The 26,287-nt window shown below is 33.0% G+C and overlaps 1 protein-coding gene across 2 annotated transcripts in view; it reads left to right on the forward strand.

Annotated features, from left to right (window-relative positions):
- The first annotated feature begins 1,107 nt into the window (after positions 1 to 1,107).
- LOC149413283 (alpha-tocopherol transfer protein-like) overlaps positions 1,108 to 26,287 on the forward strand; it is a 32,799-nt gene continuing 7,619 nt past the window's right edge. The window contains exons 1-5 of one of the 2 annotated variants that reach the window (XM_089645284.1): positions 1,108 to 1,234; positions 9,961 to 10,088; positions 20,162 to 20,318; positions 22,424 to 22,568; positions 25,119 to 25,226. In XM_089645284.1, the coding sequence (XP_089501410.1) occupies positions 9,968 to 10,088; positions 20,162 to 20,318; positions 22,424 to 22,568; positions 25,119 to 25,226 (531 nt within the window). In that variant the 5' untranslated portion in view covers positions 1,108 to 1,234; positions 9,961 to 9,967. The remainder of the gene's footprint in view (positions 1,235 to 9,960; positions 10,089 to 20,161; positions 20,319 to 22,423; positions 22,569 to 25,118; positions 25,227 to 26,287) is intronic. The other variant, XM_089645285.1, reaches the window with a different exon arrangement.

A 26,287-nucleotide genomic window follows, 5' to 3' on the forward strand; every position in this document is an offset into this window, starting at 1 on the left:
CTATAACATTATTAAATTTGATTTATTTTAAATTTATTTTAAAAAATTAAATGGAGTTCTACGAATTAAACACCAAAACAATAAATTAGTAGAGAATTTATAAAGACAAAAAATTGATTTATCTCTAGTTCTAAAAATTAATCTCGGACAAAAATCGAACAATCAATAAAGTCATCGATAATTTTATGGAGATATATTATATCTCTCTGGTATAGTTTCTTCTAGTTATTAATGGCTTTCATATGGGAGAAGCAAATTCAAGATGACTGAACGATGTTTGAACATTATTTAATGATCTTCCGATACAGAACAAGAATCCTAACATTCTAAGTGCGTTCTTTAATCATATCAACATGCGCCTAAAATGATAGCTTACTGTCAAGCAGAACACCATGATGTCCATTTCATACGTCATGTAGTCGTCTACATGACTTGTTTAAAATACCACACGGCAGAACAGATGATCTAGCACAGCATACACAGCATTAAAAGATGAATGGTGCCACATATCTTACATATCTTCCAAAATGATAAGAATGTTAAAAAAATAAATCTTGATTAGTTTGAGATTTTTTTGCATCAACGGCAGTGTTATGTTTTCGACGTGTTATGGACGTATCCGTGTGCCCGAATCGAGATATTTTTCCTTGATTAATTAACATTAAAAAAAATCTAAAAAAAAGAAAATCATTTTTGTTATTTGTTTTTGGGGTGTTATGCCGTGTTGCGCTAACTCCTTCTTTAGCCAACGTTTCGGACAGCATTGCAGTGTCCATCATCAGGGCAGATGTGTTATTTTATACCGAAACGTTGGCTAAAGAAGGAGTTAGCGCAACACGGCATAACACCCCAAAAACAAATAACAAAAATACTTTTGGCCGTGAAAATCTTAAATCATATTTAACAGAAAATCAGTTTCATTGGTTTTTTTGGGCCTGCAACTGTTATCACACCGGTACCATTTTCGAAATAACCTATTAAAAATATAAGTCACAAAAAATAAGCTTTAGTAATTTTTATACATTTTTTAATCTGATCTCTTTCGGAGCTAACCGATTGAATTGGAACTGGTTGAAATAATATTTTAACAATCTGAATGATTTCTGCAGTCCGTGCATATTGTCATTCCGAACAGTGGTCCGAACATAGTTTAATGTATATTTTACTTTAAAAAATCAAAATTAGAAATAAGTATAAGCGATTAAACAAGTTATTTTGAGTGAAAAGTATTTTCGTAAGTATCAATAATATATGTAAATTTTTAATTTATTTTATTTATTAATCTTAAGTTAGCTCACACCGTCGTATGTGCTAATAGTTTTAAAAACAGTACAAAAATAATTAAATAAGTACAAAACATATGTCAAAAAAAAACATCAATATTTGATGAAAATGTGTTTTCTCAATTCCTCTTTTTAATCTCAGTAACTTCCTTCGGGATTTTGTTATACAGTTGGAATAATTCTGTGATTCAATTTTTTAATGGATGGATTTGCCGTAATTGGAACCCAAGATGTTTTGGGTTTGTTCTATCGGTATTTCATTGAAATGTGTTCCGGGAAAACATCGCAATTGGTCCGTTAAGCACCGGTCCACAATATACAATAAAATACCGCAAGGGAAATGGTCGTTTTTACATCTAGTTTTGGTGCTCACCAGATTAGAAAAAATACATAAACGTAATTTTTTAAAGTATTTTGAATAACTCCAAAACATTATTGAGATTTTTTTTATTTCTTTTAAGAAACGTAGAATAGTAAATTCCGTTAGAAATACTATTTTTCATAATTTGTATTAATACGAAAGATAGCTGTTTCGCTCACCAAAACCACTCATGTTGTGATTAAAGTTATAAAATTTACAAAAAATGAATATTTTGATTAAATAAAACAACGACAAAGCTATTATATTTTTTGTTGTATTTGATACATTAATTTTACATATTTTAAAACATTATTTGATAATGTGGGTCTCACTGGGTGCTCTATAAGTGCTGAGGCCACATTTTACAGTTTAATAAAATTGAATAAAAAGATAACATAATATAAAATAAAACAAAACTTTATATATGATATTATGAGATAAGGACGGTTGTATACAGGGTGTATCGGCACTAACCCGACAAACTTTAACCAGCTATTCCTTAGCACATTTGGAGTAAAACATCTTATGTGCACTTTGCTGTCCGGTAGCATTTTTTTTTCAATTAAAAACAAAAAAATTAAAAATTTCCACACTACATCACTGTCATTGGCATTGCTTTTCGTGTCCAACAGCTGTTATAAGCAAGTATGTCGAAAAGCGTCTTCGCTCTTTCGCACACACTAAATAATAATAGTTAAAAATGAGACGAATGGTGCCGTGCCATTTCGTTGTGATTGTAAAAGTGCGCCAATATAGGTACACACGTGCATTATTCAACGGAATTAGAATAAAATATTGCCAGATGGGTTTTCAAACTTTGACAAAGGATAAAACAGTGGTGACATGTGGTGAAAATATGAATAATAAATTTTTTATTAAAAAAAACGTTACCGGACAGCAAAGTGAACATAAGATTTTTTACTCCAAATATGCTAAGGAATAGCTGGTTAAAGTTTGTCGGGTACGTGCCGATACACCCTGTATATATAATGATATTATGAGGTACTCGTATGTACGATTATATATTTATAATGATATTATGAGGTGTGTACGGTTGAGTTTATAATATTATGAGGTATGTACGGTTGTATATATATAATATTATGATGTATGTACGGTTGTATATATATAATATTATGATGTATGTACGGTTGAATATATATAATATTATGATGTATGTACGGTTGAGTTTATAATATTATGATGTATGTACGGTTGTGTTTATAATTTTATGATGTATGTACGGTTGTATATATATAATATTATGATGTATGTACGGTTGAGTTTATAATATTATGATGTATGTACGGTTGTGTTTATAATTTTATGATGTATGTACGGTTGTATATATATAATATTATGATGTATGTACGGTTGTATATATATAATATTATGATGTATGTACGGTTGTATATATATAATATTATGATGTATGTACGGTTGTGTTTATAATATTATGATGTATGTACGGTTGTATATATATAATATTATGATGTATGTACGGTTGAATATATATAATATTATGATGTATGTACGGTTGAGTTTATAATATTATGATGTATGTACGGTTGTGTTTATAATTTTATGATGTATGTACGGTTGTATATATATAATATTATGATGTATGTACGGTTGAGTTTATAATATTATGATGTATGTACGGTTGTGTTTATAATTTTATGATGTATGTACGGTTGTATATATATAATATTATGATGTATGTACGGTTGTATATATATAATATTATGATGTATGTACGGTTGTATATATATAATTTTATGATGTATGTACGGTTGTATATATATAATATTATGATGTATGTACGGTTGTATATATATAATATTATGATGTATGTACGGTTGTGTTTATAATATTATGATGTATGTACGGTTGTATATATATAATATTATGATGTATGTACGGTTGTATATATATATAATATTATGATGTATGTACGGTTGTGTTTATAATATTATGATGTATGTACGGTTGTATATATATAATATTATGATGTATGTACGGTTGTATATATATAATATTATGATGTATGTACGGTTGTATATATATAATATTATGATGTATGTACGGTTGTATATATATAATATTATGTTGTATGTACGGTTGTGTTTATAATATTATGATGTATGTACGGTTGTATATATATAATATTATGATGTATGTACGGTTGTGTATATATAATATTATGATGTATGTAAGGTTGTGTTTATAATATTATGATGTATGTACGGTTGTGTATATATAATATTATGATGTATGTAAGGTTGTGTTTATAATATTATGATGTATGTACGGTTGTATATATATAATATTATAATGTATGTACGGTTGAGTTTATAATATTATGATGTATGTACGGTTGTATATATATAATATTATAATGTATGTACGGTTGAGTTTATAATATTATGATGTATGTACGGTTGTATATATATAATATTATGATGTATGTACGGTTGTGTTTATAATATTATGATGTATGTACGGTTGTATATATATATAATATTATGATGTATGTACGGTTGAGTTTATAATATTATGATGTATGTACGGTTGTATATATATAATATTATGATGTATGTACGGTTGAGTTTATAATATTATGATGTATGTACGGTTGTGTTTATAATATTATGATGTATGTACGGTTGTATATATATAATATTATGATGTATGTACGTTGAGTTTATAATATTATGATGTATGTACGGTTGTATATATATAATATTATGATGTATGTACGGTTGTGTTTATAATATTATGATGTATGTACGGTTGTATATATATAATATTATAATGTATGTACGGTTGAGTTTATAATATTATGATGTATGTACGGTTGTATATATATAATATTATAATGTATGTACGGTTGAGTTTATAATATTATGATGTATGTACGGTTGTATATATATAATATTATGATGTATGTACGGTTGTGTTTATAATATTATGATGTATGTACGGTTGTATATATATATAATATTATGATGTATGTACGGTTGAGTTTATAATATTATGATGTATGTACGGTTGTATATATATAATATTATGATGTATGTACGGTTGAGTTTATAATATTATGATGTATGTACGGTTGTGTTTATAATATTATGATGTATGTACGGTTGTATATATATAATATTATGATGTATGTACGGTTGAGTTTATAATATTATGATGTATGTACGGTTGTATATATATAATATTATGATGTATGTACGGTTGTGTTTATAATATTATGATGTATGTACGGTTGTATATATATAATATTATGATGTATGTACGGTTGAGTTTATAATATTATGATGTATGTACGGTTGTATATATATAATATTATGATGTATGTACGGTTGAGTTTATAATATTTTGATGTATGTACGGTTGTATATATATAATATTATGATGTATGTACGGTTGAGTTTATAATATTATGAGGTATGTACGGTTGTATATATATAATATTATGATGTATGTACGGTTGTATATATATAATATTATGATGTATGTACGGTTGAGTTTATAATATTATGATGTATGTACGGTTGTATATATATAATATTATGATGTATGTACGGTTGAGTTTATAATATTTTGATGTATGTACGGTTGTATATATATAATATTATGATGTATGTACGGTTGAGTTTATAATATTATGAGGTATGTACGGTTGTATATATATAATATTATGATGTATGTACGGTTGTATATATATAATATTATGATGTATGTACGGTTGAGTTTATAATATTATGAGGTATGTACGGTTGTATATATAATAATATTATGAGGTATGTAAGGTTATATACAATATTATGATGTATTTACGGTTGTATATATAATATTATGATGTATGTACGGTTGTATATATATAATATTATGATGTATGTACGGTTGAGTTTATAATATTATGAGGTATGTACGGTTGTATATATAATAATATTATGAGGTATGTAAGGTTATATACAATATTATGATGTATTTACGGTTGTATATATAATATTATGAGGAATGGTAGCAGAAGTCGAGGACGACCGAGGAAGACATGGCACAACCAAGTGAATCAGATACTTGAGTCGGGCCATAGTCAAGAGTCAGAATAATAGAAGAGTATGTATGATACGATGTATGAAAGGAGTGTGTGCCAAGACCGAGTTGTTTGGCGGTCCGTCCTCTCTGCCTACCCCTGCGGGGAAACGGCGTGATGGTTAGTTAGTTAGAGGTATGCACGGTTATATATATAATGGTATAATGAGGTATGTACGGTTGTATATATAATGATGTGTGAATTATAATGGTATTGTGTATTACTTATATATGTTTTATTAATTACGATTAAACATTTGTTGTAATATTACCTTTTGTTTTTACTGTTTTTTATCTATCTTTTAATTTTGTATCTGAAATGTTTTTGTTTCCTTCGTTTTTTGTATTTAGTGAAAGATTGTGTTCAATTGAAACTGCAAAGGATTGTAGATTGACTAGGAAACAATATGATAATAAGACATTTATTTTCGTGCTTTTATTTATTGTTCTACGAGCTGTACGAAATCAAAATGATGACCATTAGCAAGAAATAAAATTAGATTCCGAAGTACCATATTAAGTTACTATTAAAATGTTATATTAAAGGTACCTAATTTATCACCTGACCTAATTATCATAGACAATCAATTTCAATTTTGAAAATGAAAACTACAATTAAACACAACGTGAACAATTTTGCGCGGGAATAACGTACATCACAGACAATCAAAATTGGAATGTTTGATAACTAATTTCATATAATTTAGCTTTTTGATTCTATTAGTTATTTAGTTACTTATTCTGGTTCTCTTTCTTATCGGAGGTTGATCATTATCAGGATTGGTGGTGTGCTAGTTACGTAGATTTAGAATTTATCAAATTTACAATATAATACTGGATAGTCCAAAATCATGTAAAATAACTTCGACTTGAACTTATAATGACTTGAAGGGTTAAAACAAAACATGTAATTCTTATTAACCCCTCCAGCATTTTTGGGTCATATATGACCGGGCGTCCATATTTGATGAAAGTATTTTTTTTCTTTTTTTCTACTTTGCGAAAAAAAATTTGACATTCGAAAGAGATAAAATATCTTTTTCCAGTTTGATTCAAATATTTATTCTGGATATAAAAATAGTCAAAATTGATAATTCACCAATATCGTAACAAACGGTTTAACTTTATGATTGTGATAACTCTATGTTTGCTTCACTCAAATGTAAATGGTTAACATCTTTACAGCCTTAGTCCTGGTGAGGTTAATTTTTATGAGAAAAAACGTAATTTATGTATAGTGAGATGCAATAAATGAATAAATAAAACTTTAAAAAATATTTTTTATTATATGAAAGAGATTAAAGTGAAGGTAAAGTTTTCATAAAAATTCCCCAAACAAACGAATTTGTTTTCCAAATATCGAATTTATATATTTCTATGATTGGAGTAAAAAATTAAGAAAAAATGTGGTTACCGTTTTTGACAACATTACGTAAGTACCTCATGATTATAAGTGTACTTATTATTGATACATTGTCCCCTTGTAAAACGTTTGTGCGTATAATAAAACATCTCTAAATAGTATTAAATAATGTTGCTATCCGCGTCCGTTTGTGCGCTTAGTTCTTCTAAACTACGCAACGGATTTTGATAGGTTTTCACTATTATTTAGAGATTTTTTTTCGGAAGGTTTACATATATAATACATGCATATTGTATTTATAGAAAGTAGAGAAAAGTCTGTTTTAAAATCAAGTTGTAAAAATATATTTTCGGGCACTACATTGTTAACGCTGGCTAAACCTTATGAGATACATCAAAATAATATACTACGGAATTGTACATCGTAAAAAAGCCTACAGAAAAGTCCGCAATAGTTTATGTCTATCTCCTAAGGCTAACCACCAACACGTCACATAGTTAGTTAATAACGACGTAATCGTACTTGTAAAAGGGTATCAATTGAAACTGTAAGTACCTCATGATTACAAGTATACTTATTATCGATACATTGTCCTTTTGCAAAACGTTTATGCATGTAACAAAAACATTAGTTAATAACGACGTAATCAAACTTATAAAAGGGTATCAATTGAATCTGTAAGTACTTCATGATTATAAGTATACTTACTATCCTTTTGCAAAACGTTTATGCATATAATAAAAACATTAGTTAATAACTACGTAATCGAACTTATAAAAGGGTATCAATAGAATCTGTAAGTACCTCATGATTATAAGTAAAATTACTATCGATAAATTGTCCTTTTGCAAAACGTTTATGCATTTAATAAAAACGTTAGTTAATAACGACGTAATCGAACTTATAAAAGGGTTGAATTTAAACTGTAAGTACCTCATGATTACAAGTAAGCTTATTATCGATACATTGTCCTTTTGCAAAATGTTTATGCATATAATAAAACATTAGTTAATAACGACGTAATCGAACTTATAAAAGGGTTTCAATTTAAACAGTAAGTACCTCATGATTACAAGTATACTTACTATCGATACATTGTCGCTGTGCAAAACGTTTATGCATTTAATAAAAACGTTGGTTAATAACGACGTAATCGAACTTATAAAAGGGTTTCAATTTAAACTGTAAGTACCCCGTGATTACAAGTATACTTACTATCGATACATTGTCGCTGTGCAAAAAGTTTATGCATTTAATAAAAACGTTGGTTAATAACGACGCAATCGAACTTATAAAAGGGTTTCAATTTAAATAGTAAGTACCTCATGATTACAAGTATATTTATTATCGATACATTGTCGCTGTGCAAAACGTTTATGCATTTAATAAAACATTAGTTAATAACGACGTAATCGAACTTATAAAAGGGTTTCAATTTAAACTGTAAGTACCTCGTGATTATAATTATATTTACCATCGATACATTGTCGCTGTGCAAAACGTTTATGCATTTAATAAAAACATTAGAATAACGACGCAATCGAACTTACAAAAGGGTTTCAATTTAAACTGTAAGTACCTCGTGATTATAATTATACTTATCATCGATACAATGTCCCTTTGCAAAACGTTTATGCATGTAATGATAATTATCATTGTTATATCGCCTATTTGCAACACTTTCATGGATATAATGATATATTTTTTAATGAAGATAAGTGATTAAGAAATGTGACACTGATAATTAGAATATTTTATCACGTTATCGTTTAACTTTAGCAATTAATGAGATATGAAGTCTCGTTAATCAAAACACTTTTATTCGTGATGCATTTTGATTACCATTATTATTTACCGTCCCGTTCAGTTCTATTACCGCCGCGGAGCTAACTTACATTTTTGAACGACCAAGCATCAACGTACAACCGGATTCTTATTTGTTCACAAGAGAAGCTACGAAATAAGAAGGTTATTAGTTATTATTAATTTAATCCATTCTAAAAGAGATAAATTAAATATTTATTTTTTGGAATAACTTTATTGAGTAAAACCTCAAATTGTAATATTTAATTATTGAAGGATTCGGTCACATCTAGGACTCGAACCCAGGACCCTTGTCTTGCCGGGGCACTGCCCTTATCCTTTTCTGATTTTTCTGTTTCAGATTTTCGTTTAGAAATCGCTACTATTGTCTTCAATAAATAAATAAAATTAGTTTATCGACATTCATTAAATTTAAAATCTTAATTCTCATTAATGGCATAACTCACTTGACGGTCTCAGGTCGCAGGTTCAATTTCCGGCGTGCGCAAGTAAATTTTATTTGAATAATTTGTGTTATTTCATATTTTACTCATTATATACTGATTAATACATATATAATAGGTATATTTGCATAACGTTCAGAGTGGAAGATACTCTTAGTATCGCCCTGGTGTAAGACCACCATTCAAAATTAAAACGTTGCTTGAAATGGCTTTGGCCGTGTGTAGTGACCAGGTCTCTGTATAGCCAGGTATTTCCCTTCTTTTCTCTTCTCCATCTCCTCAACTCCCCACTGCCTTCAGCCTCACAACATACCCCGATTGGGGATGTCCAGACAGTTGCGAGCATTTGGGACTTTTGTGCGGTTTCCCATTAAAAAAAAAACTAATTATTTTCTCTTTGCACAGAGAATGCCTGATGCTGTGCAAGATTGTTCAGATAATCCGTTTGTTAAGATAGTGGATTCTATCAAACAGAATCGAGGGTATTTTGGGAGTCCAAAAATTGCTGCCAAAATCAACAGGGGGGATATTATTATGTTATTATTTTTATATAAAAAATTAATAATAATTTTCTTGCAGCAATAATATGGCGATTACTCCGATTACAATTGAAGAAGAATTCAAGAAAAATCCCGAACTGAAACAACAAGATCTCGATAGTCTTAAAGATTGGACACGCTACCAGGCTCATCTTCCAGATATACCAGGTGAGATTTTTAAAATATTACAAACTTATCTTCGCCAAGCTGTTATTTAAATTTAATATTCAGGCAACATTTACAATAAGGAAGTAGAGTTCATTTTTTTTTTTATTTTTTTTTTTATCGATGTTCGCATTTAAACTTAAATACTGGTATTTTTTTTTAAAGTCTGTATTCAAAATTAAATTAATTCTAAAAGTTTAAATTTTACTAAGCCCGCCAAAAAGAGCGGAATCCGAGCGGTAAGAGGCGCGTGTGGGTGTGACGTCATTCAAACTGTGAGAACCACGTCGCTTAAACATTTTGTATGGAAAAAAAAAAATTTTCAATAAGGAATTCTAGTATTTTTTTTTACCAAGTTAACCGTCTATTAGAATTGATGTTATAAAAAAAGAGAAAATTGATTAAGATTTCATAGTTAAATTAATATTTTAAGTTACCGCACGGTATTGAAGACGCTATTTTTTGTTGACCGCCGCGCAGAAAAGTAAGACCAAAAGTAAAATAACGGTTTACAGCCCAGTTCACTGTGAGACTTTTCTGCGCGGAGGCCTGAAGTGTAATCACATGTAATGTGACATGTATAATAATAAAAACTTCTAAGCGATGCAATAAACAACATATTATTATAAAGCACTTTACGAATATGTATCTTTAGAAATCCATTTTATATAATAATAACAAAAAATAACTACATAAATATTTGAGAATAGATGGGAGCTATTTTTTTCACATAGATCCTATTGATAAAGCGGTTTCTCCGGGAATGCAGCTGGTTTTCAGCAGTGCCTTATTATATGGTAAACAAAAGATGAAATGTTTAAAAGCCATCACCACATTATAATATACATCATAAATCTATTATAGTTGAACTAAATATTCCTCTCCCTGCTACCACCCTAAAACCCCAGACAGTCAAAATGTTCAATAAAGTTAACTACGAGGTAGTTAATGATGCTCTCAGAAACAGTGATTGGTCCTCTGTCGTTAATGCACAGGACGTAGATGCTGCAGTACATTATTTTTATGGTATTATTGATGCCCTGATAGATGATCTGGTTCCAAAGAAAGTAATCAAATCAACCAAATTCCCAACATGGTATTCGGCGGCTTTAATTAACATAACTAAAGAAAAATTAAAGTTTTTTCGTGCCTGGAAACGGTACAAGAATCCTCTAGATTATCTATCTTTCTCAATACTTCGCAAAAGACAAAAGAAAATTTCTAGTCATACTCATAACGCCTACATTGCTCGATTGGAATCAGATATACAAAATAATGTTAAAAAAATATGGAATTATGTTAAGACGCAAAGAAAATCTCCCACTATACCAGAACATATGACCTATCACTCGACAACGGCACACGATAGCAAAGAAGTTACAGACTTGTTCGCTGATTACTTCTCAACGGTCTTTAGAAATGAATTTCCAACACTCAATGTTAATAATAAGGAAGATCCTCTGAATAACACATTAATATCCTCAATTAAAATAAATGAAGAAATCACCTTGAAATACCTTTCAAACATAGATATTAAAAAAGGACCAGGAATTGATAGGCTACCCGGAGTTTTTATACGCAACTGTAGTAAGTACATCTGTCTTCCGGTTTGCGCCATCTATAAAAAATCATTGACAGAAGGAACGTTTCCCCTCAAGTGGAAATCAGCTGTGTTCACACCGATCTATAAAACCGGTGATAAGCATGACGTTAAAAACTACCGTCCAATTTCCCAACTTCCTATTTTAAGTAAAGTTCTAGAAAAAATTGTCTTTGATCAATTATACTCGGCTATTTCCACAATAATTACACCGAATCAGCACGGATTCATGAGAGGTCGGTCTATGACATCCAACCTGGCCCTTTTCATTAACTTCTTGCATAGCAAGATGGATGACAAAGAGCAGGTTGATACTATGTACACAGACTTCTCTAAGGCTTTCGATCGCGTAATACACTCAATTCTTTTGAAAAAGCTTGTCTTATTTGGTATACACGGTGACCTACTTAGATGGATCAAATCTTACATTAGTAACCGTAATCAAGTAATCTTAATCAACGGTGTCTTCTCAAAATCTATCGAGGTAAAATCTGGTGTCCCTCAAGGGTCCCACCTAGGTCCGCTAATGTTCAACATTTATATAAATGACATTGGATCATGTTTTCAAAATTCCAAATATGAACTTTATGCCGATGACATGAAAATATTCAAAGTTATTCGTTCTCTTTCTGACTGCGAAGCGTTACAGAGTGACCTAGATAGGCTTTGCAAGTATTGTAAAGTTAACTGTCTAGATATAAACGTTTCTAAATGTCACACTATGACATTCACCAGAAACAAACTCGTAATTAAGTACTCATATTCACTCAACAATGAACCTGTCATCTCTAAAACGGAATGTAAAGACCTCGGCGTTTACCTTGATAGCAAACTTATATTTAATAAGCACATTGACTCTATCGTTAATAGGTCATATAAAATGCTTGGTTTCGTGCTACGTGTAAGTAAAATATTCAATAATCCGCGTACAATTGTAATGTTATATTTCGCATTAGTCAGAAGTACACTGGAATATGCATCGCCTATTTGGAATCCGCAATATAAACTTTACATAGATAGTATAGAACGAATCCAAAACAAATTTATAAAATATATTACCCACAGATTCAACAATAATTTTGAGTGTACATTTGAAACTTTGCAGCGAAGACGAGCAGTGGCTGACTCAATTTTTATACACAGAATTTTAAACAATGAGATTGACTGTACTGAACTTCTGTCCCTTATTAATTTTAACATACCTTTGAGACGTACACGACATACAGTGCTATTCCACACGCTAAATTATAAAACAAATGCAGCATCTAATTCGACAATTAACCGAGCTCTTCATATTCTAAATAATATTTGTCTTAACTCTAACATTGACATTTTTTCGGATTCACTGCCCAAATTCAAACGTGGCATCATGTCATCAATTTAAAGAATTCAATGCGCATACATACAGACACACACACACACACAAACACTCACACATACATTACACACGTCACACACACACCTATAAACTACACAAGTCACCTGGTAATTAAGGAATAAACATACCACTTAGCAGACATTCCAAGGAAACATATCATAGGTACACAACATGAAGTATCTTATTCCTGTATATTGTTTCATCTCTGTAAATCATGTACTGTTTTTTTCTATAATATAAAATAAATAAAAATAAAAATAAATAATGAGTAGAGAATAATTATCATGTCATGTGAAATCAATAAATATACCTGCACAAAACTAGTGGTTATGGCGAAATGTCAAATGTGTAGATACGCAATGATGTATTATATTTATCGTATTATAATAATATATTATAAAAATATGATGTATTATATTTATCGTATTATAATAATCGTATTATATTATAATGTATTATATTTATCGTAACGAACAAATGAACACAATTACTAATTTGATATACTTGGAAGCTTTAACTCCACGACCGGCTGTGATTTGGCCCAAATAAACGTTTGGCCTATTCACCTCTCTCATCTAAACCGACCATCTCTCATGTAATAGAAAGAGATGCACCATAGACATTGCGGTGATACATTGCAGTACGTACAAGCCACGATACATGTGACGTCAGAATTCTTTCGACCAATCGTGGAGCGTATTCAGTTTATTGCTATTTAATGCTTTTTCAAGAAGGTTTGACTAATTCTAAGAATAATAATATAGAAATATATTTATTTATTTAGAATCGATATTTTTTGATCTACATGAACATATTTTTTATAAGTCAAAATATTTTTCACTCAACTTCCTTATTGGCGATGACAAAGTCGCACTGCATCCAGACGTTTGGGAGCAGTTGGGACTGTTGTAAAGTTTCAAATTTAATTTTATGTTGTAATTAAATATATATAGCCCATTTTTGTATCTTAAGGCGAAGCTTAATGCCAAATCACTATTTTGATTAATCTTTATAACGAATTGGTGTACATTATTAAAAACCAAAAAATATGCTTTACTTATATTGAAGGTTTTCCTATCGTTTAGCTTGAGTAGAATACAAATAAAAAAATAAATTACTCAATAAAAAATATAAATGCAAACTACTACAAAAAATATTTTTTCAATATGTATTTTTTCAATAGTATGAACGCATAAAGGAAACAACTTTATAAAAATACAGTATTATAGCTAAGATTATCTGTGACAGTTTCACTTGATTAACTTTTTAGCTTTCTTATAAAATTATTTACAAAATAAGTAGAAACCAGATTTTGCTTGAAATCGAACCTTTCTAGACTCCGTTTGTCAAGCGATTTTAATGCCTATTACCTACGATATAAAGTATACCAAGAATATACACGTCATTTTTGGCTTGTGGCTTCCTCTTAAGAGTGTCATAATGAAAAGTCTCTGAATAATCTGTCGGACAATTGAAAAACAAGATAAATTGAATTTGTTGATGCAGCGTGTATTTTGAACATAACACATTAATAATCACCAGTAAATAACAGTTTACTAACACAGTTTAAACGCATAACAGCAGAGCTGTCTACAATAAATTATCGCGTGTCTGTATCTTCTACATCCTTGGTGTTTTACTACATACGTACGTAATTACCAAACACAAATTAAGTACTACAGTTTACAAGGTTTATACGTCCACAACTCTTTCATAACAATATTCTATTGAATTACACGCAGATGTAATTTTCTAAGAAATAAATGCGGGTTATTTAGTGTTAATAGAAAATAATTGTTTTATTTTAATTGCCTGTTGTTGTTGAAGCTGTCAATCAAAGTAAGCGCCTTTGAAGTATTTAACTATAATAGCAAAAGCGGAAAATCTGTCTGGACCATAGATATTATTATAAGCAAGGGAGATGGGTCATGAATCATGTAATCTGAATCACACAACTCGTGTCGCCAACGCTTCCATGAACTCAACACACCTTTAATGAGTGAAATAAAGTATTATTTTTAATATTATAGAAACAAACAGTACACGATTTACAGAGATGAAACAATTTACAGGAATAAAATAATTCATATTGGGTACCTATGATATGTTTCCTTGTAATTTCTGCTAAGTGGTATGTTTATTCCTTAATTATCAGGTGACGTGTGTAGTATATAGGTGTGTGTGTGTGTGTGTCTGTATGTATGCGCATTAAACATTTTAAATTATTGACATGATGCCACGTTTGAATTTGCGCAGTGAATCCGAAAAAATGTCAATGTTAGAGTTAAGACAAATATTATTTAGAGTATGAAGAACTCGGTTAATTGGCGAATTAGATGTTGCATTTGTTTTATAACTTAGCGTGTGGAATAGCACTGTATGTCGTGTACGTCTCAAAGGTATGTTAAAGTTAATAAGGGACAGAAGTTCGGTACAGTCAATGTTATTGTTTGAAATTCTGTGTATAAATATTGAATCAGCTACTGCTCGTCTTTGCTGCAGAGTTTCAAATGTACACTCAAAGTTATTGTTGAATTTGTAGGTAATATATTTTATAAATTTGTTTTCGATATGTTCTGTACTATCTATGTAAAGTTTATATTGTGGATTCCAAATTGATTAAAGCGATTAATAAAATCAAACCTATACACCCAACTTATTTGACACAACTTAAACATCACTTTTCATTACTTTATATCACTTTTTGTGTTGAATTGTCAAGGAGTTATCCAGTCACCGAGGCCAACCCAATTGTCCTAAGGCAACTGTAGTATCCCCCATTGGAATATGTTGTTGAGGCCAAAGGGAGTGAATATTTTAAATTGAGCCGCTATCAATAACAACCCTTACGTAGATGGTGATAAGGTTTAAATTCCCGCTTAACACCATCTGCCTGTTTTGATTTATGCAAGAAAAAAACATGGCCAAAAAGGGCCATTTATTTAATTTTGTGGATGTTCAGGCATAAATATTTAATTTTTTTCGATTATTTTATAAATATACATACATTATACAATAAAATCATAACCGAAAATGGGTTCGTAAGTAGGAGATTTTGAACTTTAAAGCAGTTTTCATAGGCCTTATACATTATTTTTTTCTGGGCTTATAAAAAGACATATCTAAAAAATACTCGCTTATTTCAAAGGCCAAGATGTGTTCTACTCGCAGTATTTAATTAAAGCATCTGAAACATTTCAAGGCGACCAAATTTTCAAACCAAAAACACATGATTTTGCATTACTACGTATGGCATCGCCTTAAGGAAAGGAAAGGAAGTTTTGATAACTAAATATGTGTGAGGGATAGGTATGAATCTAGGGATCAACGTGTTGAGTAGTGACGGACGTATGCATATAATTCCCGCTGTGGTGCGAGGCGATGAATCGAGAGACCAGTTGAAGAGGTCAAACCAGCCTCTCCCGATCTGGCACACCACGCAACTGATGGGCAAGCGCATCCTGAAAACACCTCACCCGATGAACCCGGGCACCCCTACTAAATCACCAAACATAGCCGACCACTTGGGGTGACCTATGACAGAGGTGTTGGTTATCCAAAAAACAAAAACAAAAAAATTATTGACTCTCACAGAATATAATATATGAGTGGGCAGAATTACTTGAGTACTTTGAGAATTATTTGTAACAATAACCACAGTTGGAACATTATAATACACCAACGCACATGTACCAGAACTAACTGCAATCAAACTTGTCCTATCCTTAGTCCTACATCCAAAATCAAATATCTTTGTGTATATATAGATCAATATTTTAAATGGAAAACACATATTTGTGAACTCGTCAAAAGGATTAGGAAATGTATTTATATATTTATAAGACTTAGAAATATTCTTAGACTAGAAAACCTAAAAAACTCTATGCGATTGTTCAATCTATATTACAATATGGTATTATTGGTTGGGGAGGAACATATAATAAAATTTTGAACCCACTTAAAGTAGTTCAAAGATTGATAATCAAAGTAATTTTGAAAAAACCGTCAAAATTTTCTGCCGAAATTCTTTTTACAATTTTCAAAGTACCTAAAGTAGACAAAATGTATCAAAAATATTCAATACTTCAAATTTACAAAGAAATACAGTCAAATACTCATAACTTGGAATTCAATACATCAGCAAGATACCAGAAAACTATTAAAATCCCAAAATTTAACACTAAGCTCATTCGAAATACCTATCTTTATCTAGGCATAATTTATTTTAATAACCTTCCATTAAATTTAAAAAATATCGAAAACATTCAGGAATTTCACCTTAAATTAAAAAAATTACCTTTAACTATTATAAGTCGAAAATACGTTCACTACTTACATCTAGAAGTAATATTGTTCAAATCTTGTGTTGTTTAATTACCTTAATATTAACATGTACATACAGTGGTGCCTCACACAACGAACGCCTCGCGCAGCGAATGCTGCACACAACGAACTTCCTTTTCGTTCATTTCACGATTCATACAACGAACTTCGCTTCACACAACGAAGTCGCCCGATCTTCTACGATCACTGCCGATTAATTGCATCCTCCCGCGCAGGCAGTCGTTAGACTCGTTAGTCACTGCGTAGTACGCTTAACTTACGCACGTATCGCAGCAATCGTTCTTCATTACGAATTAAATCGCACACGTATCACGGCAGTCGTCCTTTTAAGATAAACTCAACATTTTTTTTCTATGATGGGTTCTAAAAAAAGCAGGAAGGTGATTTCTCTTGAAATGAAACAGGAAATAATTAGAAGGAGTGAATGTGGGGTAAAACAGTGTGACCTCGTCAAAGAGTTTGGCCTCAACAAGACCACCATTTTGACAAACAAGGATGCAATAAAATCAGCCAAAAAAGTAGCCAAAGGAGTATCAAAACTATTTAATGAAAAACATAGATCTTCAATCCACGAGGAAATCGAGAGGCTATTAGCGATTTGGATTAAGGACAGGCAGGTGAAAGGTGACGTAACAACCCAAGATATTATCTGTTACAAGGCCAAGATAATTTATGAAGATCTAAAGAAAAACATCCCTGGAAGTAGCAGCAATCAAGATAATAAAGAAGATTTCAAAGCCAGCAGGGGGTGGTTTTTTAGATTTAAGAAAAGGTATGGAATCCACAGCGTTAATATTCATGGTGAGGCTGGCAGTGCTGATAAAAAAGAAGCAGAAAAGTTCTCTATTAATTTTCAAAAATTTATTATGGATGAAGGATACTGCCCACAACAAGTGTTCAATGCCGATGAAACGGGTTATTTATTCGGGGTTCGGGTTTCGATTATTTCTTAAAATTAAAAAATGTGTGTTTTTTTCATTATGTTTTTAGATGTATCTAAATAAAAATAATAACAAAAAATTTATCTTTTTTTTATGTCATCTTACCATATTTTATGCTACAGAACGAATTATTTTTTTTAACATGTATTGTTATGGGAAAACGCGTTTCACATAACGAACTTTTCGCATAACGAACTTGCTCCTGGAACGAATTAAGTTCGTTGTGTGAGGCACCACTGTAATTTGAACTAGAATTCCCTCACCAAACACAAGAACATTGTCTCTTTATGGTGAGGAAAGGCTACTTTAATGTCTATTGTTTTATATCTTGTAAATATCCTGTTTTATATCCTATGTAAAAAAAAATATTTTTTTCAAATATTAAATTAAAAAATATATATTTGAACCATTTCAGATTAGGTATTTTGAGAATTATTTGTAAAAATATTTGAACCATGTCAGATTGGGTACTTTGAGAATTAATTGTAACAATATTTGAACCATGTCAGATTGGGTACTTTGAGAATTAATTGTAACAATATTTGAACCATGTCAGATTGGGTAGTTTGAGAATTAATTGTATGGGAATTGGTAGTGAGACAATAAAAGATAAGGATGTTGTTGTTGTGGTGTTTATTGAGAGTCAGTTGCCGTGACGAGGAGATGATGTAGGACAGATGTTGAATACTCCGGTTGCTGCGATGATGTGGTGGTCAAGCGCGGGTCAGTGAGTCGACGCCGGGCGCTGGTGACCAGGACTCGATGAAGGTCAGGCACTGGCGAAGAACGTAGGTCTTCAGGCACTCCAGTGCTGACGAGACGGCCAAAGGTGCGGTTGACCTTGTAGGTGGTTGAACGGGCGCGGTGTGACCAGTGAGGATGCTGCGTGTCCTCGTGGTGGTCATGATGCGTGGAAGAAACGCTGGTCAGAGACGCTGGGACCAGGGCGCTTGTAATCCAAGTAGCGCTTGCCAGGGACGGCGATCCGGATAAGGCGCTAGGTTGATGTCCCGGTAGAGTCCATGATGGTACGGGCGAAGCCGGGTATATGTCCTTCGTGGAGGGGCGCGGGGCCCCCCAGTTGTCACTCGTGAGATTAGTAAATCGTTGGCGGCAGATTGATGACTTACTGACTACTGACTACTGACTACTGACTTAGGTCCTCCACCGCTTATATAGCTGCTGATTTCTTTGTTCTCGTCTGCCACGGGTTGGAGTAGCGTCTGGACTTCTAACCCGCAGGACCGCTGACTCGGTTTATTGTCTGGGCGTTTGCATTACCCTATATGCAAGTCAGCAGTCTACGTATGGTGGTACCGATATTATTATTGAAGTCTCGAAAGAATAATTGCTGTCTCGGCTGTTTAACACATGCCGTCTGGTTATGATTTTGATGACTCTAGGAGCGGTGAAATAACCGCTACAATTGTAACAATTTTTGAACCATGTCAGATTGGGTACTTTGAGAATTAATTGTAACAGTTTTTGAACCATGTCAGATTGGGTACTTTGAGAATTAATTGCAACAGTTTTTGAACCATGTCAGATTGGGTACTTTGAGAATTAATTGTAAAATATTTCAACCATGTCAGAATAATAAAATGATGTAGACCAACTAGAGTGACTCCCTGTTTTTAACAAAAAATTGAACTATTAATAGTATCAGATAAGAAACCGCTACCGCTGGTTTGAAAACTATAACGGTTCTTTTAAAAAATAAGAGAGGGCGCCACATCGGTTTATAACAATCCCAATGTGTACAGTCATTAAGATAATAATACTATCAGATGTATAATAAAATAAAATCTTTCAGAATTGGACCTCGTATTTTTCCTGCACAGCTGTCACTTTAGTGTGGAGTTGGCCAAACAGACCATAGAGACCTATTACACCATCAGGACCCATGTGCCAGAGTTCTTCAGCAACAGGGACCCATCGCATCCCATCATATTGAGCGCCATTGATAACGTGTAAGGCTTCTTTTCAATGTGATCACTCGGAAAGTCTGATCTTTGAGCCAATAAGTTAATCTGATGGTTTACAGGCAACTCGCATTGTAATATCACTTTTTAGTCTATGAAAAAAAAAATCTGCTTTCGAATTACTAATCATTTTTACAGTGAAAAAGACATTTACAGACAAAAATTACAAATCTCAAATCGGGTAAACAAAAATTCGGGCTTATTTTCAAAATTGAGATCCAATCACAGACATAGGAATTAATAGACGAGAAGATAATGGCGAGGGGTAAAATCAACTGTTGAAGAACGAAGGGGGTAAAGCTGACTGTGATTCGTCAATAAATCAATCTGACAGTAAATAGGCATCTCGCATTATAATATCACCATTTACTTCTTAAAAGTAAAATCTGCTTTTGAATGAATAGACAGTTTTACATGGGAGCGCAAATTACTCGCCACGTTATGAACTAATTTGCGAATTCCAAATTCGGCTAAACAAATTTCTTCTATTTTCAGAGTCGAATATTTCGTTTACGTATTTAGTTAAGACACTTTTATAAATGTTCATAATTTACTTCCCCCAGTAAACAACGATGAGCACACTTGAGAATCGCTACATTGTGATGTGATAGTATATGTTTCTAAAACTGATCCATATAATACGGTGTGAATAAGCTTAAAATAAAGTAAAATAATGCTTACTTATGGAATGTAATACGACAATTGGGTTTATTCTCTTTTTCACATCTATTTTTACAAGTTTTCATAGTACAAGTCAACATTTTGCAGTGTTATTTCGTAAAATGAACCAATGATGCCTCGACCATAGTTCGCACAAGAATGATGACGTCACGTTTTCAAATTTCACTTGAGGCCATACGCGAGCACAGCCGGCTCCTATGGAACCGGTATGGGGAGTGGGTATAATACGCTTTTAATCACTTAGGGCAGGTCTACTAATATTCATATGTCTATGGATCCAATGCAGAAAAATCTCACAAAGGAGAGCGTTGTGAACCGTTGCCTTGCTTTAGCGAACTTTGCTTTTCGGCGGTCAACGTACGACTAACATCGTAGTTTATTTAAAGCATTCTAGAACTGTCCTGGTGCCGTACGACTAACATCGTAGTTTATTTAAAGCATTCTAGAACTGTCCTGGTGCAAAAAATGATACCCAGATTAAGAGTCTATCAATTTATGTTTATGACTTATGATTCCAACACATTTTATGTTTTCGTGCTCATCTTTCTATATGGTGACCGGGTATGTCATCAAAATGACAATTGAACACACCTCCAAAAAGTGATATAAAGTTATGAAAAGTGATGAAACAAAAACAAGATTAAATAGGTTACATAGGTAACTATTAAACCTAGTATTTTTTTATCAGTTTTAATGACTGTATATCACTTTTTAAGGTGTGTTGAATTTTCGTTTTGATGAAATATCATGAAACCTTTTTATATATTTTCTAACGTTGTAACGACATAATGTTATCTTGTTGTATCCTTTCACTCCTGGGATTTTCACTTATTTCTAATTTTTCCCTTTCTATTGGATTTATATACTAAAACAATAAAAAACTATTTTCTGATATCATTGAAAATTCTGCTAAATGAACACATTTATAGAAAAGTGATTGTGTGTAAAAATTGAAAATGGAGGGATATATCACTTTTTGTACCCACACAAACGTGATCTCCAGGAGCGAAATGGGTTAAAACCACTCTCCGAGGGATCGATTTTATGCATAGTGGATTTAAATTTTGTACCTACACAAACGTGATCTCCAGGAGCGAAATGGGTTAGAACCACTCTCCGAGGGATCGATTTTATGCATAGTGGATTTAAATTTTGTACCCACACAAACATGATGTCCGGGAGAGAAATGGGTTAAAACCACTCTCCGAGGGTTAGATTTTATGCATAGTGGATTTAAATTTTGTACCCACACAAACGTGATGTCCGGGAGAGAAATGAGTTAAAACCACTATCCAAGTGATCGATTGTATGGATTATAATTTTGTACCCACACAAACGTGATGTCCGGGAGCGAAAGCGGTTAATACCACTCTCCAAGGGATAGATTTTATGCATATTGGATTATTTTGCAGGACATTCGGCGTTTTGCCCGAGCTCACTCAGACCGGGGGGCGAGTCATGTACATCAAGTTCTACGACACGGACCCTGTGCACTTCAACTTCACCTACGACATCAAGTACTTCACCATGGTCAAAGATCTGATGCTGCAGGAGTATGTACGTACAATGCAACCTATATATACTCGTACATCCCTTCTTTCTTGTGCCGAGAAACCAACAGGATTCGCTAGTAGTTCATCACACTTTTATTTTGTAACTTAATGGCATACTAAAATATTATTTTATTATCCTGGAATAAAAATTCCTGGGTTAATGTTTGATACAAGTTTAGTGAAGGAATTAGGTCTCAATCAAATGTCCATGGCATAATAATTATTTTAGAATCCCCTGGGTCATTGAAGTTACCCACCGCTTTCCCACCCCGGTATAGGTGACTTATGGTCACCCCTTCGGAGTTCTCGCAAGAATCTAATTTTTTTGAATAAACGGCTCTACAATTTAAAGTGAAGTTAGACTTTCAATGTCCCCGCATACAGTGTTAGGAAGCGGTATGCAAGCGCTTACAGATGAGTGACTACAATGGGTGTTATGATCAATGAATACTTCTCAAAAATTTAAAACAAGAACAAATAAACATAGAAAATAGGACAAAGCGTAGAAAGCGTAGAATTCACAGTCTATTTACGAGAACAAAAAAGGGAGAAAAAAGAAAAAGGAACATATTGTACCAAAGTATCAGCAACCTAAAGTAGAGAAAAGAGATGAGAAGTGCATGGTAAATAAGAAAAAAAGAAAAAGAGACATGATCAGTAACCATCGCGAATATCGTGTGGTCACCGAATTCAGGTGAGCTGTAAGCAAGAGAAAAAGAAAACACAAGAGAAAAGTGGTTCAATGCCTCGCAGCTGGCAGTCCCGAGGATGGATTGGTGGTGGTTGGGAAGACAAATGCAGGTCCAAGTGCCGCGCCCCTAAGCCGACTTCGTGGTGGTGCCCAAAAGAAAGTATATGGGATGATAGGGATTAACCCTAAAGACCCTAGGGGAGAAAAGCGTCAGGAAGTCGGAGGCAGGGCGGAAGGTACCCAGGTCAGCACGGACTTCCCTCTGACCCACAACCACCCTCAGGGGTGGCACAGATATCTGGCAGAGTTCCATAAGTGCCAGAGCTTCAGTGAGCTTATGCGGGGACTAGGTCCGTGAACAACCCCTTATGGGGATATCAAACAACACAAAACAAGCAATGGAGTTCAGTTCTGGTCTGAATGGTTTCAAGATCTAAGATAGAAAGAAAAAAAAAGTTAAAAAAAAAAGAAAAGGAAAAAATAGACGATACAGTCAGAAACACATTAGTGTCTATTAAATAGGTGAAAATTAACAATCGCAATAAACAATATAAAGTCAACAATTTAACAATCATAAAGTATTACCTGAAAGAATAAGAGAAATAGATAAAAGAAGTAAAAATAAAATAAAAACATATGAAACACATTGTGTGGATTACTAAAAAGAAAAGAGAAGAAAACATGGTAAGCTATCGTATTGTAATACCTTTACACAACGACATGTCGAGCAAAGAGAAAAAGGAAATACTCTTGAAACAAGAAATAAAATAAAAATAATAAAAAAAACTATAAAAGTAGATAAGTATATGCTAGAAAGAAGAAACAAGAAACATGTAGAATTGCCAGTGCGATAAGATTAACTTGAACCATAATCTGTCATCCTCACTTGTACATTGATTGCAGCAGCTTGGGCAGGGCAATCCCTATCCCCTGTGGGATGGTCTGCAGGTTTTTTGAAACGTGTACAAGTGGCACAGACAGCGGGAAGGGCTTTCTTAGGGCAAGTCTCTTAGTTATGCCCCAAAGTAGCGCAGTGACGGCAGGTTTCATTGTCTTGCTGACAATACTTACTAATGTGCTCATATTGTTGGCATTTGAAACACCTGGTTGCCCCCGTATAATCCCGAGTACGGCAGGCATTCCATCCAAGGAAGCACATACCGCTGTCTATGAGAACTTTTCTGGCTAACGGGTGACATGTAACCACCATGTTCATGGTGGGAGTGTCTCTCTTGCCAAAAAGCGAAACTCGCCGCATGGTTCTAAGATGATCTTCAAGAGAAAGCGTCGTTTGACCTACTAGATTATTGGTAAAGACCTCAGAGAAGAGCTCATGGTCTGCAGATTGCTCTCCTTTAGGGACATTGTATAAGACAATCTTGGGAAGGCGTCCAAGTGGGTTGATCATTTTAAGACCATTTGCAGCGAGCTTCGCTTCGGCCTTCCTGATGTTCTCCAATCCTTTTTTGTCTTTGGCTTGGAAAGCCATGCCAGCACCCTTGATCTTGCGGGACCGAACAATCTGGAAATCATCTTGTCTAGGGTTGAGAACCTTCTCAAGCTTCTTCAGAGTGTCCTCCGAAGTTTTACCCTCCGGCACCTGAGGATAGAATAGGACAGTCAGCGGTTTCTGAGGAATCGGTCTTTCATGACCGTTCACCAGAATCTTTTTTGAAGCAGGCAGGTTAGCAGCAGCGTTAGCATAGGAGAAAGTCTCCTTATGTAGTGGCATAGTAGGAGCAGGAACTGATCGAGAGTTAATGAGCAGGTCTAGCCTAGTTGTCATGGCCGATTGAGCATTCAACATCTCGTCTATGGTCCCCTGGGTCAATAACGTTAATCATAGTTTTATTTCTATTCCAGGGAACAGCAAATGGCTTTATCATCGTGTTAAATTTTGAAACCGTTGCATTGGGCCACGTGACAAGGATAGGACTGCTGACACTCAAGAAGATCCTAACTTATGTGCAAGTTAGTAAGGCGTAATATTATTGGGTAACATTATAATACGGAAATTCTGAATACACTCAACAGAAATAACCGAAGGCCAACGGGATATTATAATTATTGATTTCTTTGTGAAAAACATGTCAAAATATTATTTTTACACACACCACCAGATACGCCACACGTTCATGGATCTAAAGCGGCTAACACTTGCTTTTGGACTTTAAAATAAGATAAATGTTTACACACACCAACAGATATGTCACACGTTCATGAATCTAAAGCGGCTAACACTTGCTTTTGAACTATGACATGAAATATATATACACAAACCACCAGATACGCCACACGTTCATGAATCTAAAGCGGCTAACACTTGCTTTTGGACTTTGAAATAAGATATATGTTTACACACACCAACAGATAATTCACACGTTCATGAATCTAAAGCGGCTAACACTTGCTTTTGAACTATGACATGAAATATATATACACAAACCACCAGATACGCCACACGTTCATGAATCTAAAGCGGCTAACACTTGCTTTTGGACTTTGAAATAAGATATATGTTTACACACACCAACAGATAATTCACACGTTCATGAATCTAAAGCGGCTAACACTTGCTTTTGAACTATGACATGAAATATATATACACAAACCACCAGATACGCCACACGTTCATGAATCTAAAGCGGCTAACACTTGCTTTTGGACTTTGAAATAAGATATATGTTTACACACACCAACAGATAATTCACACGTTCATGAATCTAAAGCGGCTAACACTTGCTTTTGAACTATGACATGAAATATATATACACAAACCACCAGATACGCCACACGTTCATGAATCTAAAGCGGCTAACACTTGCTTTTGGACTTTGAAATAAGATATATGTTTACACACACCAACAGATAATTCACACGTTCATGAATCTAAAGCGGCTAACACTTGCTTTTGAACTATGACATGAAATATATATACACAAACCACCAGATACGCCACACGTTCATGAATCTAAAGCGGCTAACACTTGCTTTTGGACTTTGAAATAAGATATATGTTTACACACACCAAC

Source organism: Hesperophylax consimilis, chromosome 22, assembly GCF_061612785.1.
Source record: "Hesperophylax consimilis isolate HC1 chromosome 22, BYU_Hcon_1.0, whole genome shotgun sequence".
NCBI classification, from domain to species: Eukaryota; Metazoa; Arthropoda; class Insecta; order Trichoptera; family Limnephilidae; genus Hesperophylax; species Hesperophylax consimilis.